The sequence below is a fragment of the Lissotriton vulgaris genome, chromosome 7 (genome assembly GCF_964263255.1).
Source record: "Lissotriton vulgaris chromosome 7, aLisVul1.2, whole genome shotgun sequence".
NCBI lineage: Eukaryota > Metazoa > Chordata > Amphibia > Caudata > Salamandridae > Lissotriton > Lissotriton vulgaris.
Window position 1 is genome coordinate 503287708 of NC_141695.1, and position 21057 is coordinate 503308764.

General features: G+C 48.4%; 1 protein-coding gene across 1 annotated transcript in view; it reads left to right on the forward strand.

Moving 5' to 3' along the window:
• The window catches only part of DNAH9 (dynein axonemal heavy chain 9), a 1435662-nt gene that overhangs the window by 1361536 nt on the left and 53069 nt on the right, over positions 1 to 21057 (forward strand). The window contains exon 68 of the mRNA XM_086930591.1: positions 16246 to 16635. Within this exon, the coding sequence (XP_086786717.1) occupies positions 16246 to 16635 (390 nt within the window). The remainder of the gene's footprint in view (positions 1 to 16245; positions 16636 to 21057) is intronic.

Here is a 21057-nt window from a genome sequence, read left to right on the forward strand (position 1 = left end):
CAGAGTGCCTGTCGCCCAGTAATACTGCTAAGAGAAGAATGTGGGGGGAGACCTTAGCGCCCGTTAACACCCTTTCCAACCGTTACAGATCACAGGTGCGTTACATGGTCGATACTCGGACCACAAGCTATTAAATACTTTAATACACTGGCGTATTGTTCAACGTCTTCGAGTGACAAGAGTGCGTGAGCGGAGCTTAACTTATGGAGGGAACAGGCGGATCAAGGCCATCAAAAGACGTCCAGTGAAGAGACATTATCTATCTCAATCGTCGTTGGAGCTTCTTTCCGGTGAGGTTCTCCAGCTGTCCAGCCAGTCAGATGCTAGCTCTGGTAGGTCAAAGAAGCGCGTTTTCCCATTGATCTCAACTCGCAGACGCGCAGGGAAGTGATCTTTCAATCACAAACAGCTTGGACAGGCCCTTCGGTTGCAGCTTCGTTGTGATCAGATTGTCAATAAACAGGTCAGTGGCGGGACCCTCCGATTTCTCCGGCACTCCAAGAACGCGGATGTTGTTGCATCTTAAGTGTCCCTCATAATTGTCCATCTTGTCCTCTGTGAACTTACGGAACACTTGAAGCTCCCTGACATCTGTTTGCGATTGCGAAGTGTCTTCCACAAGGCTGGTGGTGGTGAGCTCCGATTGCTTGACCTTTTCTCTATATGTTGTAGGGTCAGCGTCACTTCCGAGGAGAGGGTGTCAATGGATGTGCGAACCCCTGTGTTAGCTGCCATTAAGTCCTTCATTGAGGGCTTAGTAGGATGTTGCTCCACCCCGCTCCTCTGTCTGTCGCCAGTTCCCTTCCGCTCGGGCAGGTCTGCCTTCGGACTGGTGTAACAATCCAACCTGCTTTGTTGGGATGTTTTTGCGCCCTTTGCGGTGGCCATGGTTATGGCTTTCAAAGAAAAACCAAAGGAAATGATGGACGGAGCGTTGACAATACAAGCACTCACCCCCAGTCAACTGATCTGGGTTTAATCCATTACCGTTCTTTAGCCCACTCTGCCACCCCAGTTCAGACATGGCCATTTGCAAATCCGTCTGACCCTGTGCCTCATGGGAACAGTCCAGCCCGAACTGCCAAGCCATGTCTTTCCTGGACCGGAAACAAGCTACCGAGGACCGGTTTCTGGCATTTCAGCCTTCTTCAGCCCGGCTTGCTTGAATCCAGTGGCAAAGTGAGCGAGGGACTCACGTCTGAGCATACCCTGCCAACTTATGGCGAACAAAGAAAAACCAAAGGAAATGATGGACGGAGAGTTGACAATACAAGCACACACCACCAGTCACCTGATCTGGGTTTAATCCATCACCGTTCTTTAGCCCACTCTGCCACCCCAGTTCAGACATGGCCAAATGCAAATCAGTCTAACCTTGTGCCTCATGGGAACAGTCCAAACCCGAACTGCCAAGCCATGTCTTCCCTGGACCGGAAACAAGCTACCGAGGACCCCTTTCTGGCATTTCAGCCTTCTTCAGCCCGGCTTGCTTGAATCCAGTGGCAAAGTGAGCAAGGGACTCACATTTGAGCATAGCCTGCCAACTTATGGCGAACAAAGAAAAACCAAAGGAAATGGTGGACGGAGCATTGACAATACAAGCACTCACCCTCAGTCAACTGATCTGGGTTTAATCCGTCACCGTTCTTTAGCGCACTCTACCACCCCAGTTCAGACATGGCCATATGCAAATCAGTCTGACCCTGTGCCTCATGGGAACAGTCCAGCCCGAACTGCCAAGCCATGTCTTCCCTGGACCGGAAACAAGCTACCGAGGACTGGTTTCTGGCATTTTAGCCTTCTTCAGCCCGGTGCTGAATCCTTGCTTGAATCCAGTGGCAAAGTGAGCAAGGTCTCATGTCTTGGCATACCCTGCCAACTTATGGCGAACAAAGACAAACCAAAGGAAATGATGGACGGAGCGTTGACAATACAAGCACTCACCCACAGTCAACTGATCTGGGTTTAATCCATCACTGTTCTTTAGCCCACTCTGCCACCCCAGTTCAGACATGGCCATATGCAAATCAGTCTGACCCTGTGCCTCATGGGAACAGTCCAGCCCGAACGGCCAAGCCATGTCTTCCCTGGACCGGAAACAAGCTACCGAGGACCGGTTTCTGGCTTTTCAGCCTTCTTCAGCCCGGCTTGCTTGAACCCAGTGGCAAAGTGAGCAAGGGACTCACGTCTGAGCATACCCTGCCAACTTATGGCGAACAAAGAAAAACCAAAGGAAATGATGGACGGAGCGTTGACAATACAAGCACTCACCCCCAGTCAACTGATCTGGGTTTAATCCATCACCGTTCTTTAGCCCACTCTGCCACCCCAGTTCAGACATGGCCATATGCGAATCATGGTTATGACTTTGTCAGTGCATCAGGCCAACAGTGCGCTGGTTGATGTTTCCGGTGGATCTTGTCCGCCACTCCAGAGCGCCAGCGCGGGACAATGAACCAAAGCCAAGTGGGGGAGGGCGCTCAGGGTGTTATTCGCAATTTAGGCTCCCTTACTGGTCCTTGCAGTGAGCTATGCGCCCTATGCGAGCCGCAGGGTCTTCTTCACCCCTGGATAGCAAGCACTGCGTGAATAGCGTCTGTTTCTTATATCCCAGAACCCAGGACCACAAAAGTAAGCATTACTCCATTCGGCATGGGCCAGCAGCAAAGGCTCATTTGGAGGAGCTAGAAGGGGGCGAGGGAAGGAGAACGAGGGGGAATGCACTAGGAGGCCCCCGGCAGCTGGCACCTTCGGAGTAAGAAAGTCAATAAACGCCAGCTCCGCACTTCACAGATTTAACCCCTCCTGAGTCTCCTCACCCCTTGCACAGATAGTCCTCCAAGATAGAACCAGCGTTGAAGTCTGCCTCAAAAGGAAAGGCGCAAACCATCGATGTTCCGGGGTCCAGTGCAGTGATCGTCACAGGCTGATATTTTTGCTTGAGATTGGCGGCCTCCTCTGTATGGTTTAAGGGGGTGGCCCACCGGAAGTCTAAGGTCTTGTTATGGCGGGCACAGCCGCACTGGGTTTCCGTCCGCACCACCAGGGGGCCCCAGACGATGCTCCACACAGTCTCAGCCCCATGCAAGGTCATGGATGGTGGCTCATGGGGTTTGGCACTGCCACAGTTCCTGCGCACAGGATCACTTCCCCTGTTGATGGCCGCCCAAGTCTCCCGGTCCAGTCGTCGGGACCCAGCCTCGTCGTGACAGGTCCGGCCTGTAGACTTCATACAGCGGGCCGGATCATGGGTTTGCGGCGTCATCACACTCGGGGTGCTTTTGGATGTTGGTGTGCCTCATGTCAGAGTTCTTCCAGCCCCCCCAGGGATGGGGGAGGGGGAGCCCGCCAGCTCACTCGGCGTCCATGACGGCAGGCGCTTCCACGCAAGGTCCTGGCTTTTCTGCTCAGAAGGCCTCAAGCGCCGATGCGGATATTTTGGGTCCCAGACGTTTGTTCGCAGTTGAAACTGCAGCAGTGGGCACCGATACTCCTCCGGTGTGCAGACCCAACACTGGGGGATCGGATTAATGCGGCGGATTGACGGAGCTGGTAAGGGGGCTCCGGAGAAGCCTAAGCCATGTTGCTTCACTGCGAAGCCACACCCCTCCAAATTTGTATTCTTAATCTGCCCTGGATGGAACCACTTAAATCTGTAGTTAGATTGACAAAGCAAGTCTATTCTAACTGGGCAGGCCTAATTTGTCTACTACCAAATTTGATCACCTGGGATACAGTTAATAAAAGGTACTGGGATCGCTTTTATAATTAGTTAAGGCTTAACAGGTTACCTTTTAGAATCATTGAAACAGGAACAACATCTACATCAAAACAGGGAAATATCTGAAATATCCATTGTCAAGCAAGCATTGCAGGCCAACCTTAGGAAAGCTAGTTCACCCAGTCAGATTAGTGTTGCTCCTACTGCTTTGCAACGTCAATGGCTTCAAGCTGATGTTCGATATTTTATAGTCTGAGATCCATGCAAATTTGCAACTAGACCTGCACCTAGGTTATGGCATTGCCTTAACGGGTATTTCACCACTTGATTCAATCTGCAGCACAGACAAAAGCTACCCCTCCTTTGAGCTGGAGGTTCAACAACTTCATTTTGATGAAATAACATCTGTGAGCCTTGGTCCCTGTAATATCAAGTCATATTCACCCGGATTTAATGGCACCCCGGTCTGCATTTTCTGGTGGCTGTAAATTGCGCCATTGTAATGGAAACTGAAAGCTTTTTAAGTAAGATGGCCAGCCAATCAGATCTCACGATGAGATGTGTGGTTAGGCTCCGCCCAGATATATATGTGTTTAAGAAGTTAGTTTTCATAAAAACCACTGGAGCAATTTTCACCAAATATAGCAAAGGATCTTCTGCGTACCAGTCCCTACAAGTTTGGTGTAATTCAGTTCAGCGGTTCGGGCTGTAGACTTGTCAGAACGTCCTATGGAAATTAACATGGGGAAAACACGTTTTCGGACCCCCCTTTTTTCTCAGCCCCCACTTCACGAATCCCCCCGAAACTTTCAGGGAAGGAGCGCAGCGGAGCTGGTCAAAATTTTGAAAAATTACACGCAAATTCCTCAACTGGCGCCAAAGTTATTCCCAATAGAATGTTGCAGATTTCCTATGGTAGCTAGGTCCTAACTATATATACCTACTGGCTATTGCTAGTAGGTAATATATATATATATATATATATATATATATATATAACTTCAGCTACGTCTCACGGCCCGATGTGTGTCTGCAATTAGGGTTTGGGCGTAGGGGACTCAAGGGCGCCCTGGACTTAACAAGCTGCTGGGGTCTCAAAACAAACATCAAGGCCCCCCTTTTGCCTGGCAAATTCAGTGCTCACATGATCTTTATTTCTCACTCTGCAGTGCCTACACAGGTGAATGTTGGAACCTGTAGTCAGTCGAGTCAGGCTACAGTTGTCCTGGATGGAGTGTGATTTGCTGATCTCCCGCCAATGGGAGTGCCGCAGTACTACAAAAGAGGGAGCAGTTTCAACCCTGATGCAGTAGGCATCTGACGAGGGCAAACCAGCCGAAATGCATTATGCCGCATCTTTGTTAAATAAAGGACTCCCAACGACAATCCCTGCTGTGTCCTCGGATTACTTCTTCAAGTGGTCGTTTATGTGATAATTTCCGCGCTTGCCATTAGCGCGATACGAGGACCCTCCCAGCTAAGTGTCCGGAATGAAACTGGCAATTTGGAACTGTGCTCAAGGTATTGAATAACTCTGTGACCACCACAAGTTCAGACCGGACGAGAGGCCGCTGCCGGGAGCAGACCGTCAATGCACGGGGAGGTGAGCTGACTTCAGCTATGTCTCACGCCCCGATGTGTATCTGCAATTGGGGTTTGGGCGTAGGGGACTCAAGGGCGCCCTGGACTTAACAAGCTGCTGGGGTCTCAAAACAAACATCAAGTCCCCCCCTTGTGCCTGGCAAACTCAGCGCTCACATGAGCTTTATTTCTCACTCTGCAGTGCCTACACAGGTGAATGTTGGAGCCTGTAGTCAGTCGAGTCAGGCTACAGTTGCCCTGGATGGAGTGTGATTTGCTGATCTCCCGCCAATGGGAGCGCCGCAGTACTACAAAAGAGGTAGCAGTTTCAACCCTGATGCAGTAGGCATCTGACGAAGGCAAACCAGCCGAAATGCATTATGCTGCATCTTTGTTAAATAAAGGACTCCCAACGAAAATCCCCGCTGTGTCCCCGGATTACTTCTTCAAGTGGTCGATAATGTGACAATGTTCGCGCTTGCCAGTAGCGCGATACAAGGACCCGCCCAGCTAAGTGTCCGGAATGAAACTGGCAATTTGGAACTGTGCTCAAGGCATTGAATAACTACGTGACCACCAGAGGTTCAGGACGGACAAGAGGCCACTGCAGGGAGCAGACCGTCACTGCACGGGGAGGTGAGCTGACTTCAGCTACGTCTCATGGCCCGATGTGTGTCTGCAATTGGGGTTTGGGCGTAGGGGGCTCAAGGGCACCCTGGACTTAAGAAGCTGCTGGGGTCTCAAAACAAACATCAAGGCCCCCCTTTTGCCTGGCAAACTCAGCGCTCACATGAGCATTACTTCTCACTGTGCAGTGCCTACACAGGTGAATGTTGGAACCTGTAGTCAGTCGAGTAAGGCTACAGTTGCCCTGGATGGAGTGCGATTTGCTGATCTCTGGCCAATGGGAACGCCGCAGTACTACAAAAGAGGGAGCAGTTTCAACCCTGATGCAGTAGGCATCTGGCAAAGGAAAACCAGCCGAAATGCATTATGCCACATCTTTGTTAAATAAAGGACTCCCAACGAAAATCCCTGCCGTGTCCTCGGATTACTTCTTCAAGTGGTCGTTTATGTGATAATTTTCGCGTTTGCCAGTAGCGCGATACGAGGACCCGCCCAGCTAAGTGTCCGGAATGAAACTGGCAATTTGGATCTGTGCTCGAGGTATTGAATAACTACGTGACCACCACAAGTTCAGACCAGACAAGAGGCCGCTGCCGGGAGCAGACCGTCACTGCACAGGGAGGTGAGCTGACTTCAGCTACGTCTCACGGCCCGATGTGTGTCTGCAATAGGGGCTTGTGCGTAGGGGACTGAAGGGCGCCCTGGACTTAACAAGCTGCTGGGGTCTCAAAACAAACATCAAGGCCCCCCCTTTTGCCTGGCAAACTCAGCGCTCACATGAGCTTTATTTCTCACTCTGCAGTGCCTACACAGGTGAATGTTGGAACCTGTAGTCAGTCGAGTCAGGCTACAGTTGCCCTGGATGGAGTGTGATTTGCTGATCTCCCGCCAATGGGAGCGCAACAGTACTACAAAAGAGGGAGCAGTTTCAACCCTGATGCAGTAGGCATCTGACGAAGGCAAACCAGACGAAATGCATTATGCCGCATCTTTGTTAAATAAAGGACTCCCAACGAAAATCCCTGCTGTGTCCTCGGATTACTTCTTCAAGTGGTCGCTTATGTGATAATTTTCGCGTTTGCCAGTAGCGCGATACGAGGACCCGCCCAGCTAAGTGTCCGGAATGGAACTGGCAATTTGGAACTGTGCTAAAGGTATTGAATAACTCCGTGACCACCACAAGTTCAGACCGAACAAGAGGCCGCTGCCGGGAGCAGACCGTCACTGCACGGGGAGGTGAGCTGACTTCAGCTACGTCTCACGGCCCGATGTGTGTCTGCAATAGGGGCTTGGGCGTAGGGGACTCAAGGGCGCCCTGGACTTAACAAGCTGCTGGGGTCTCAAAACAAACATCAAGGTCCCCCCTTTTGCCTGGCAAACTCAGCGCTCACATGAGCTTTATTTATCACTCTGCAGTGCCTACACAGGTGAATGTTGGAACCTGTAGTCAGTCGAGTCAGGCTACAGTTGCCCTAGATGGAGTGTGATTTGCTGATCTCCCGCCAATGGGAGCACCGCAGTACTACAAAAGAGGTAGCAGTTTCAACCCTGATGCAGTAGGCATCTGACGAAGGCAAACGAGCGGAAATGCATTATGCCGCATCTTTGTTAAATAAAGGACTCCCAACGAAAATCCCCGCTGTGTCCCCGGATTACTTCTTCAAGTGGTCGTTTATGTGATAATGTTCGCGCTTGCCAGTAGCGCGATACGAGGACCCGCCCAGCTAAGTGTCCGGAATGAAACTGGCAATTTGGAACTGTGCTCAAGGTATTGAATAACTCTGTGACCACCACAATTTCAGACCGGACAAAAGGCCGCTGCCGGGAGCAGACCGTCACTGCACGGGGAGGTGAGCTGAATTCAGCTACGTCTCATGGCCCGATGTGTGTCTGCAATTGGGGTTTGGGCGTAGGGGACTCAAGGGCGCCCTGGACTTAACAAGCTGCTGGGGTCTCAAAACAAACATCAAGGCCCCCCTTTTGCCTGGCAAACTCAGCGCTCACATGAGATTTATTTCACACTCTGCAGTGCCTACCCAGGTGTATGTTGGAACCTGTAGTCAGTCGAGTCAGTCTACAGTTGCCCTGGATGGAGTGTGATTTGCTGATCTCCCGTCAATGGGAGCGCCGCAGTACTACAAAAGAGGGAGCAGTTTCCACCCTGATGCAGTAGGCATCTGACGAAGGCAAACCAGCCGAAATGCATTATGCCGCATCTTTGTTAAATAAAGGACTCCCAACGAAAATCCCTGCTGTGTCCTTGGATTACTTCTTCAAGTGGTCGTTTATGTGATAATTTTCGATCTTGCCAGTAGTGCGATACGAGGACCCGCCCAGCTAAGTGTCCGGAATGAAACTGGCAATTTGGAACTGTGCTCAAGGTATTGAATAACTCTGTGACCACCACAAGTTCTGACCCGACAAGAGGCCGCTGCCGGGACCAGACCGTCACTCCACGGGGTGGTGAGCTGACTTCAGCTACGGCTCACGGCCCGATGTGTATCTGCAATTGGGGTTTGGGCGTAGGGGACTCAAGGGCGCCCTGGACTTAACAAGCTGCTGGGGTCTCAAAACAAACATCAAGGCCCCCCTTTTGCCTGGCAAACTCAGCGCTCACATGAGATTTATTTCACACTCTGCAGTGCCTACCCAGGTGTATGTTGGAACCTGTAGTCAGTCGAGTCAGTCTACAGTTGCCCTGGATGGAGTGTGATTTGCTGATCTCCCGTCAATGGGAGCGCCGCAGTACTACAAAAGAGGGAGCAGTTTCCACCCTGATGCAGTAGGCATCTGACGAAGGCAAACCAGCCGAAATGCATTATGCCGCATCTTTGTTAAATAAAGGACTCCCAGCGAAAATCCCTGCTGTGTCCTCGGATTACTTCTTCAAGTGGTCGTTTATGTGATAATTTTCGATCTTGCCAGTAGTGCGATACGAGGACCCGCCCAGCTAAGTGTCCGGAATGAAACTGGCAATTTGGAACTGTGCTCAAGGTATTGAATAACTCTGTGACCACCACAAGTTCTGACCCGACAAGAGGCCGCTGCCGGGACCAGACCGTCACTCCACGGGGTGGTGAGCTGACTTCAGCTACGGCTCACGGCCCGATGTGTATCTGCAATTGGGGTTTGGGCGTAGGGGACTCAAGGGCGCCCTGGACTTAACAAGCTGCTGGGGTCTCAAAACAAACATCAAGACCCCCCCTTTTGCCTGGCTCACTCAGCGCTCATATGAGCTTTATTTCTCACTCTGCAGTGCCTACACAGGTGAATGTTGGAACCTGTAGTCAGTTGAGTCAGGCTACAGTTGCCCTGGATGGAGTGTGATTTGCTGATGTCCCGCCAATGGGAGCGCCGCAGTACTAGAAAAGAGGGAGCAGTTTCAACCCTGATGCAGTGGGCATCTGACGAAGGCAAACCAGCCGAAATGCATTATGCCGCATCTTTGTTAAAAAAAGGACTCCCAACGAAAATCCCCGCTGTGTCCTCGGAATACTTCTTCAAGTGGTCGTTTATGTGATAATTTTCGCACTTGCCAGTAGCGCGATACGAGGACCCGCCCATCTAAGTGTCCGGAATGAAACTGGAAATTTGGAACTGTGCTCAAGGTATTGAATAACTCCGTGACCACCACAAGTTCAGACCGGACAAGAGGCCGCTGCCGGGAGCAGACCGTCACTGCACGGGGAGGTGAGCTGACTTCAGCTACGTCTCAGGCCCAATGTGTGTCTGCAATTGGGTTTGGGCGTAGGGGACTCAAGGGCGCCCTGGACTTAACAGGCTGCTGGGGTCTCAAAACAAACATCAAGGTCCCCCCTTTTGCCTGGCAAACTCAGCGCTCACATGAGCTTTATTTCTAAGCATGGGCGAATTTTGGGAATCTCGCGTTCGCGAATTTTGCGGATTTGCGAACTCGCAATCCGCAAAATCCGCGAATTCTCGCGAATTTGCGGATTTTTTTTTTGTGTTCGCGCGGGTTTCTGCCAGTTCGCAAGGGTTTTTGTACAATTTCGCAAACGCGAACTTACCTGTCGGATCGCACTTTTGCGAACTTGTTGTTTCTACGTGTCCAGCCTGTTTGGGACACTCTTCTTCATCACTGCCACCCTCTGTCACCACTGCCACTCTCTGACTACTCATGCCACCCTCTGGCCCACCCATGCCACCCTCTGTTTCATCACAGCACCCTCTGGTTGTCCAGTGTACATTATTGTGGCAAAGCAAAGCACACCTTCCCTGCCTCAAGTGACCTGAATTAATTTGGGGCTGATTAATGTGTCACAGAATATTTTTTTAGCTGGCACCTGCTTCCTTAGTGCTTCCTGATTAGTGATCTTTTGCACTTGCTAAGTGCTTTCATTGTTGCAAAATTAGTTACAACACCTGCCCTGCCCCAACTGACAATAATGAATTAGGGGCTGGTTAATGTGTCACTGGATTTGAACTTCCAGCCTGGCTCCTGCTTGTCTCCCTTAGCTGTAATTCAGGACCTTTGTGGCATATGTGTAACTATTCTGAGGGTCAGAGCAGGGTCACATAATAGTTGCAAGTAGGCAACTGAACTCTGGAGGGGCCCCTCAGGAAGCACTACAGGAAATGGCTACTAATGATGAGCTTAAACTTTTGAACCTGGTAAGTAGTTTCAGTTTTGCTAAGATCGTATTTCTGCAATTTAGCGCTTATTCGCGGGGCGCGAAGTTGAACTGGGAAGCCGCGAACAGTGCGAGCAAGCCATAAAATCCGCTGCTCGCGTATTTGCGGATTTTGCGGGAAATTCGCGAATCTCGCGGATTGCGAATTTACCGAAAATCCGCAAAATCCGCGAGCGGAACGGATTTTCCGCCCATACTTATTTATTTCTCACTCTGCAGTGCCTTCACAGGTGAATGTTGGAACCTGTAGTCAGTCGAGTCAGGCTACAGTTGCCCTGGATGGAGTGTGATTTATGATCTCCCGCCAATGGGAGCGCCGCAGTACTACAAAAGAGGGAGCAGTTTCAACCCTGATGCAGTAGGCATCTGACGAAGGCAAACCAGCCAAAATGCATTATGCTGCATCTTTGTTAAATAAAGGACTCCCAACGAAAATCCCTGCTGTGTCCTCGGATTACTTCTTCAAGTGGTCGTTTATGTGATAATTTTCGCGTTTGCCAGTAGCGCGATACGAGGACCCGCCCAGCTAAGTGTCCGGAATGAAACTGGCAATTTGGAACTGTGCTCAAGGTATTGAATAACTTTGTGACCACCACAAGTTCAGACCGGACAAGAGGCCACTGCCGGGAGCAGACCGTCACTGCACGGGGAGGTGAGCTGACTTCAGCTACGTCTCACTGCCCGATGTGTGTCTGTAATTGGGGTTTGGGCGTAGGGGACTCAAGGGCGCCCTGGACTTAACAAGCTACTGGGGTCTCAAAACAAACATCAAGCCCCCCCTTTTGCCTGGCAAACTCAGCGCTCACATGAGCTTTATTTCTCACTCTGCAGTGCCTACACAGGTGAATGTTGGAACCTGTAGTCAGTCGAGTCAGGCTACAGTTGCCCTGGATGGAGTGTGATTTGCTGATCTCCCGCCAATGGGAGCGCCGCAGTACTACAAAAGAGGGAGCAGTTTCAACCCTGATGCAGTAGGCATCATCTGACGAAGGCAAACCAGCCGAAATGCATTATGCCGCATCTTTGTTAAATAAAGGACTCCCAACGAAAATCCCCGCTGTGTCCTCGGATTACTTCTTCAAGTGGTCGTTAATGTGATAATGTTCGCGCTTGCCAGTAGCGCGATACGAGGACCCGCCCGGCTAAGTGTCCGGAATGAAACTGGCAATTTGGAACTGTGCTCAAGGTATTGCATAACTCCGTGACCATCTCAAGTTCAGACCGGACAAGAGGCCGCTGCCGGGAGCAGACCGTCACTGCACGGGGAGGTGAGCTTACTTCAGCTACATCTCACGGCCCGATGTGTGTCTGCAATTGGGGTTTGGGCGTAGGGGACTTAAGGGCGCCCTGGACTTAACAAGCTGCTGGGTCTCAAAACAAACATCAAGGCCCCCCCTTTTGCCTGGCAAACTCAGCGCTCACATGAGCTTTATTTCTCACTCGGCAGTGCCTACACAGGTGAATGTTGGAACCTGTAGTCAGTCGAGTCAGGCTACAGTTGCCCTGGATGGAGGGTGATTTGCTGATCTCCCGCCAATGGGAGCGCCGCAGTACTACAAAAGAGGGAGCAGTTTCAACCCTGATGCAGTAGGCATCTGACAAAGGCAAACCAGACGAAATGCGTTATGCCGCATCTTTGTTAAAAAAAGGACTCCCAACGAAAATTCCCGCTGTGTCCCCGGATTACTTCTTCAAGTGGTCGTTTATGTGATAATTTTCGCGCTTGCCAGTAGCGCGATACGAGGACCCGCCCAGCTAAGTGTCCGGAATGAAACTGGCAATTTGGAACTGTGCTCAAGGTATTGAATAACTCCGTGACCACCACAAGTTCAGACCGGACAAGAGGCTGCTGCCGGGAGCAGACCGTCACTGCACGGGGAGGTGAGCTGACTTCAGCTACGTCTCACGGCCCGATGTGTGTCTGCAATTGGGGTTTGGGCGTAGGGGACTCAAGGGCGCCCTGGACTTAACAAGCTGCTGGGGTCTCAAAACAAACATCAAGGCCCCCCTTTTGCCTGGCAAACTCAGCGCTCACATGAGTCAGTCGAGTCAGGCTACAGTGATTTCCCCATGCAATTTTCAATAGGACCTTTAGCCGGGGCGTCAGCCCGAACGGCTGAACGGAATTACACCAACTTTGGCAAAAAGGTAGAGTTTGGTTCGCAGATTACCCTTTTGTTAAATGGTGTAAATCTGTTCAGTAGTTCCTGAGAAAATCAAAAGCAAAATCATGGATATATCTATAGACGAAGTACTGTACGCGTACAGGACGCATACCTTCCAGAGCACGAGCTTTATGTTAATTGGCTGTCAACACTCCAAACCAGGAAGTGTTGGCAGACATCTTGTGCACAAGAAAGCAGCAAAAGAAACACGAAAAACACGCAAAGGGGGCAGGGTAGAAACACTCCTGCTCAGGGGGTCCCACAAGGACCCCAAGGCCCAAAAATATATGTATATATTTTTTTAATCGCGAGATACGCGTAGGTACGCGTACCCAGTGAAAAAAAAAACCTGGTCTGCTTTTTTTTCAAATTAGCCCCCGGCGGACTAAATCCCGGGGGCTTTAGAAAAAAAAGTGTGGGGGGCCCAATCCCCCCCCACACTGCCCCGGGTCAAAGTAAGTATAATAAGCGGGGGCACACGGCTTCCCCGCAGCCCCGGGGACCGCCACCCCTAGGGCTTGCATATGTATGATGGGGGCCTCTAAGGCCCCCGAGCCCCGGGGACCGCCACCCCCGGGGCTTCATTATGAAGTATGCGGGGGCTCACAGCCCCCCGCAGCCCCGGGGACCACCACCCCCGGGTCTAAAAACCTATGTGGGGGGCTCAAGCCCCGCAAACACCCCGGGGACCGCCACCTCCCCGGGGCACTAATATTTAAAATAGGGGGGTCCGTGATGGACCCCTCAGCCCCGGGGACCACCACCCCCAGGGCTTTACAATTGTTGGGAGGGGGGCCGCACGGCCCCCCTCCTGGAGCCCTCAATGGCCCTGGGGACCGCCACCCCCCCAGGGCCAGCTCCTGCAGTGTCCCAGGATGCCTACCCCCGGGACACTGTTGTTTGCTATGGTAGGGCGGGAGCCTCGCGGCTCCCGCCCTACCATAGCAAACTGCTTTGATTTTTGAAAGAGAGAGCAGGTTTCCTGCTCTCTCTTTCAAAAATCAAAGCCTATTGCTTTTCTGCATGGGGAGCAGCACGGTGGCTGCTCCCCATGCAGAAAAGCAATGCCGGCTCCCGCAAGATGCAGGGAGCTGGCAGGGACTGTGGGGGGCTTGGGGACCCCCCCATGGTCCCCAACGAAGAGGGCAGGCTCCGGGGGATGGGGTCCCTGGGGCCATAAGTTGCCGTGGCCCCCCTTCACTATTACATCTTTTTTTAAAGAAAGAAAGATTGACAGGCCCCGGGGGATGGGGATCCCGGGGCCTTAAGGGGGCATAGGAGAGGGGCTATGCAGCCCACCTTCACAAAAAAATAATGGAAAAGTTGGCCATGCTCCGGGGGATGGGGTACCCGGGGCCAAAAAAAATTAAAGTCACAGCACTCCGGGGGAGATTAAGTACTCAATTTAATCCTCGTAAAGTGAAGAAAAGCATACAGCGTTTTGGTGTATAAATGCCTTTATCACAATGTTGAGTACATAGCACAATTTATACATAGACATAGTGAGAAGTTTAACAAGGCAGTTAGGTCACCATCTTGAAAGAGAATTGTTCGGCATATTAGTGCATATGGCAAACACATTACTTCCTGGTAGTCTACCTACGTTTGGCAGTCAGTAATATTAATAACTGTTACATTACAGTAATATCATTTACGTCTACTCAAAAATCGTGACAGAATTGTGAATTTGCGCAACATTTTAAAAAAATACAAGCACAGGCTCCTGAGCTTATTTTTTAAAAAGCCCCTGGGTGAGCCAGGTCCGGGGGTAGGCATATATATTTGAAAAATAAAAGATAAAATAAAGGAGGGGGCTCACGGGCCCCTCTCCATAGGCTCTCATACACACACTCATGCAGTCACACAACCAGTGACAGACCAACTCAGACACTGATATACCCACTCACAGACCCACTCAGACAGTCACGCACCCACTCACAGAACCGTTCACACACCCACTCACAGACCGACTCAGAAACTTTCCCATGCACTCATAGACCCACTTAGGCAATCATATACCCACTCTCAGAACAACTCACTCTCACAGCCACTCACAGACCCACTCAGACACATACATCCACTCACAGACCCACCCAGACACTCATTCACCCACTTACAGACCCACTCATACACTCTTACACCCACTCACATAAATACTCCCAGACTCACAGACCCACTTAGAGACCCATTCACAGACTCACTCAGAGACACACTAACCCACTAACAAAGCCACAAAGAGACTCATGCACCCACTCAGAGACCCACTCAGACACTCATGCACCCACTCAAACATTAATTCCGACACACACACACCCACTCTCAGATCCACTCAGAAACTCACACACCCAGTGAAACACTTATGCAGCCACTCTCAAACCCACTGAGACATCCAATCACACACCCATTGAAACACTCACACACACACTCTCACTGAGATACTCATGTACTCACTGACATGCTTATTCTCAAAGGTTACAGGTTATAGTTAGAAAATAAAATAACAAAAACTTTGGGAATTCACTTAAAAAAAACAAAGTTTACAGGGACTTTATGGTTAGGAAATACCAATAAAAAATGGTACAAAAGCACCACAAAAACTCAAAGTATACCAGGACGCTATTATTAGCAAATAACAGTTAAAAAAAACCTTAGAAATTCTCAGAGAAAAAAAACAAAGATGACAGGGACATTATAGTTAGGCTCAGCTTTCACTAGTACAAAACCAGTGAAATTCAGCAGTTATAGTTACCTGAGCTAACAATAACTTAACGCCCCTGCAATGCACTGCTTATGACCTCACATATTTCATCACTCATGACATTGCCATTGAATATATATAAATATACGCACACACAAACACACACACACATCTAGTAGTTATAAAATAGGCCTGGGCAGTGAGCTTCACTCCATTTGCGGAGTTTGCGGAGATTTTGCACTCCGCAATCCGCGGAGCTCGTGGATTACAGAAAATTCTGCTTTGCCATGTGCAGCAGAATTTTTTCCCCACTTGCGATTGCGACCGGTAAGTTCGAGATCGCGCTAGGTAAGTTTGCAAACACGAGCTGCCACTCGGGTAGAATTTCTACCCGAGTGATAGGAATACCAGCACAAACTGCAGTTCGCACTGTACTCCTCCACTTGTGGAACTGAGTTTTTTTGTAACTTCCGGGAGTTCCGCATAGCAAAACTCTGCCAAATATGCCCAGGCATGTTATAAAATAGCCTGAACTTTGATGCAATTGGTTTTTGGAAGATCCTCTAACAGTATATGTTGATAGATGCATGCATTCTACACATATGTTAACAAGCAACATAGTACAGTGTGCAGTCCTATAAAAAAAAATCAAATTGATTATGCAACAGTCTAGATTAGAAGCAACGAGGTTGACAGTTGAACTTTTCAAAGATGTATTTGTGCATCATGCCAGTTATCATGTAAAGTAACATTGCATTCCAGACTACATATGTGATGATTGCACCCTCTTGGTCCTCACAGGGAGAACTGACCATGACCAGTGACATGGAGAACTTGCAGAACTCCATTTTCCTCGACACCGTGCCTGATTCATGGACGAAGAGAGCATACCCTTCAATGTCTGGCCTTGCTGGCTGGTTTGTAGATCTTCTAAGCCGAATCAAAGAGCTTGAAACCTGGACAGGGGACTTTGCCCTTCCGTCAGCAGTGTGGTTAGCAGGTTTCTTCAATCCCCAATCCTTCTTGACTGCCATCATGCAGTCCATGGCTCGGAAGAATGAATGGCCACTGGATAAAATGACCCTACAGTGTGACGTGACAAAGAAGAACCGCGAGGATTTCAGCAGCCCACCGCGGGAAGGTGCCTACGTACATGGCTTGTACATGGAGGGTGCCCGCTGGGATACACAGGTACATATCTGACTTTTTTCATGCTTAGGTGAAATGTATTATTATTTTTGTATATCTGTGCTGTGTGAGAAAGAATGCAATGACCTTCAAACAGTTAAGATAATGTCTCTGCATTTAACATTTTATAAGAGTTAAAAAAAATCTAGAAGTTTGATACTACCATTAGGCACTTGATGAAAGGACTGATAGCCCGAATGGTAGTCTCAAGTGGGCTTCTGTTCTTGTAGCCTTCCTCCATGTGATGTTTTACACCATGCTATTTCCGTCATAAATGCACTACATCCGACTCATCATTCAGACTGACAGCAATAGACTGACTGTGGGCACATACCATTGCTGGACTCTCTTGCCTTAAGCAGTCTGTGACATGAAAATGGGATAGCCCTAATGACCCTTCTTCCTATAGGCTGGTTAAATACAAAAAACAGAGAAGTGCTGGGAAGTAGGGAAAGATAAAGCTAATGTTAATTCTGAGGATTACATCAATTAATCATAGCCACAGCTCGAAAACTACGAGATCTTTCTTTTAATGGATCTCCCCAAGTATTCAGATGTTATCCTGATAGACATAGAGTTGCTACAAATTGTGATACAAGCAACAAACCAATTATGTTATATACAGAACATTAAAAAAACAATAATACAACACATTACACAAACTCAATACAATGTCAAATTCAGTCCCTATGAGGAAGACTCCTATCTTCCACACATCTATCCATATGAGGCTTTGCATCCAATTCCTGCACAATCACTCTCAACAATAGTCTCTGGGGTCCGTGTGTATTTGCAAAGCAAACAGTCATTGACCTTAACACAGCACACAGTGTATTTGATACATTCAATAATCCAGGCCTTCCAGAGACTTTGATATTGCAGTGGTGACGCGTTTCGGCCTTTCAGTTATCGGCCTCTTCAGGACATAATGTAAGAAGGAGTACCTATACAACAAATATATACAAAAATATATACATGATTTACACAATTAACCACAATATGGTACATGTAGACTAAAATAGTCCCAAGTATATGAAACCAACTGTCCGGTTGCTTGTGATGGAAAATGTATTAATTAAAATTAAAATACACAAGTATCAGGGTAACCGGAATATCTAACCAGTGTTCAAGAGCAAAAGAAGCAGTTATATCATTATTATTACACGGCAGGAACGGGTAGTCACAAGCAGTCTGGTCATGAGCAGTCTCCATTAGGTGTAGATGCTGCACCCTCACCAGACCGTCTCCGGCTCTTTACCTCCCTGACAGCACTGATATTCAGCCCCAGATGCCAGAGAAATTGTCAATAACAAACAAATCATGACCTTGGAAATCTAAACCTTTACCAATCTGAAGATGAGAGTAGCTGTTCATTATTAGAAATATGTTTCGAAAATGAGATTCCCTTTAAACATTTTTGACTGCTGTCTTGCCTAAATGTCCTAATGCTACATGTATCTAAGATTGCCTCACACAATCTAGCTTACACCTAACACAGTGGCCTATTCAGACTTGAAAACAAACCCTGTGCGTACTTGAAAACAAACAACACCAAGGGTCAGATTTATCAAAATGTCACACAACACAATGCAGCAAGACAACTGGTTGCGCTGCATGACAGAGAGACAGCAAGAATCCATATCTACTGAGATATATCATATTCCTGCTTTCTTCTAGCACTGGCGCCTAAGAGTGCTGCCTAACGCCAACGCTGGCCCCCTTTGCGACATGATGCAAAGTAACTGCAATACAGGCATGTTTTTTTGTGCAGAAATGGGCACTTTCGTGCATAAAAACCATCCTTAGAGGCATTTTTGTTTTTCACTTGTGCTCCAGAAAGCAAAGCCCATGCTCCACCCATGGAAAGCCTTACCAATGCAGAGTAACTTAAGGCAGCGATTAGCGATGCCTTGCATTACTCTGGTTTACTAAGCCATAGAGAGCCATGCAAACTGGCTTTACGTGGCTTAGCAAATCTCACTCATGCCCTTTTGCTCCAATGCTTGATGAAAGGGCTTAGTAAATCTGGCCCCAACTGTCGACTTCATTTATTCCTGGCCCAAAAACATTTAGGGCCTCATTTATGAAAAGTGGCGCATCGCTTGCATCCCAGCTTGAAAACAACGATGCGTCATTTTTCATTGCACCGTCCTTGCGACATGCGGGATGGATCAAGTTTACAGTATGACGCATCATGTCACAAGGAGTTACAGACACGTCAGTATTTCTGACGTATCTGTAGGCGAAAAAATTACACATTGCTGGAGTGTGTCACGAAAGTGACGCAACTCCATCAATGGGTCATTTCACATGGGCACGTCCCATTTCAAATGTGCCTGCATCAGTCTTACGCCTGTTGTGAGGCAGGCATAAGATATTGACGCATTTGCGTCCTGGAAGTGATGCAGTGAAATCTCATAGATGCGTCACTTTGTAAATATGACGCAACATGGTAAATTTTTACCCTGCTGGTGCATAACAAAAAGTGACGCACCGACAGCGTAAAAGTGACGCAAGGGCTCATAAATAAGCCCCTCAGCCTTCATAATCATCTGCAGCAAAGAGCAGTTTTGGTCAAAAGACTAAAACAATTTGTACTTTGTCTTCTGTAAATGAATGAATCTCTCTGTTACATTTTAAATGATAGCATACTATAAACATGTTTTTCTGCTTCATTGAGCTGGAAGTTGCAAAGGTTGGAAAATCATTTAAAAGTAGTAATCTGACATTCCAGTGACAATTCTAGTGTATGCTCATTAGCTTAAGTACAGAGTGCATCCAGACACATTCTATCTCTCACTTGCTGTCTCTCTCTGTTTAAGTAAACTATCATTGAGCTTCTCTGGAACTTTATGTCCTGAGAGAGGAATCAGAGTGTTTTAGCAATGTATGGAGGAGAAATAATCATTGTCTGGAACATTCTTGCAGAAGGGCTGTAGCTAAAAATAGTGAATGACTCAAAAAGGATGCAGACAGTAGAAAGGAACACAAGTCAGAAAGAACACGCCTAAAACACTAATACCTGGTGATTTTTTTTGCATTAAATTGGTAAACTATTGCTTCTGTTGTTTACAAAGCATACAACCTTGTTAATTGTTCTCAGGTGAAATATTATTACTAATTTGTTTATATTCACACCATGCTGTACAGTGTTGCGGCACATCAGCTGGTGACTGTGCTATAGAAATATGCAAAGAAATATGACAGAGGGATAGCAGTACCTTACAGGGCTTCCTCCCTCACTTCAACAACACTTGAGAGCGAGGAACAACTCAAATATATAAATTTATTGTGGTATTTCTATGCCTGGTAATGTTGTTCCACATCCTGGGTGCATAGATGAAAAAGGTCTTCAACCTTATTTTATCTTTTTTTCACACTTCTTAGTTTGCAGTATGATGGTATCCTGACTATGTGTGTGCTGAGAACCACCAGAGATGGTGAGGTTGTCTGAAAAATAAGTAAGGGTTTTGGTTATGATGGCTTTGTAAGTGATAGAGCTGGTCTTTAAGATAGTTAATTCCGGCAAGAGAAGCCAATGGAATTACATTAAGATGGGGTTGATGTGCTCATATTCAGGCCCCGGATGAGACGTACTGCCACATTTATGAAGCTCATAAGGGTGCTAGTCAGTGGCAGCTCTTCCACTTTGGCAGAGGTGCATTGCCCCACAAAAACGGCAGGAAAGGAATAGTAAAATGATAATTCACACTTTTTTGTGTTTTATTTCCTGCTGGGTGGGCCTGGGAGTGATAGGCACTGAGAGGAGTGGTAGTGTACTACCATCACTGGGCATGATGGTTTGGCCGGACCTTTCAGGCCGCCCAAACCGTCATGAGAAGGGAAAGCTTTCTCCAACCCGCAATGCAGCCAGGTTGGAAAGAGCAGGCACAGAGTCACAGTCTGTCTTGGAGTGCAAATTGAGGGCACTCAGGCCTATTCTGAAGCTACTCTCATGCATGAGAGCAGCTTCAGAAATAGCTGCAGGGCATTCTGAGAGCCTGTGCTTTCCTGCAGTGAAGAGGAGCAGAGGAAAGCGACAGGGTTGGCTGCAGGCAAGTTTTTTTATTATTATTGGTTTTTCCCCCACCCGGGGCCCTTATATGCCCCCCCCCCCCGCCCACCGCTCATCCAGCACCCGAGCTGCTACTGGTGCTAGTGACAAGTGTGTGAGGCTTTGGAGCAGGGTGTTTACCATCATCCGAATGCAACAGTATGAGGGCTTGAACAACAGTTCTGAAGTCATATTCTGAAAGAAATGGTTTCACATTCTTTAGAAGAGAGAGATGGTATCAGGCATTCTTAGTTTTTTTTGCAATGTATTTCTTGAAGGCAAGGCTGGTGACCTAGCAGAAAACAAGTGACAATGCATTTGGTGATAGCTGGGGTTAGAAACCATCAAGGTTCAAGTCATTGAGACAGGTT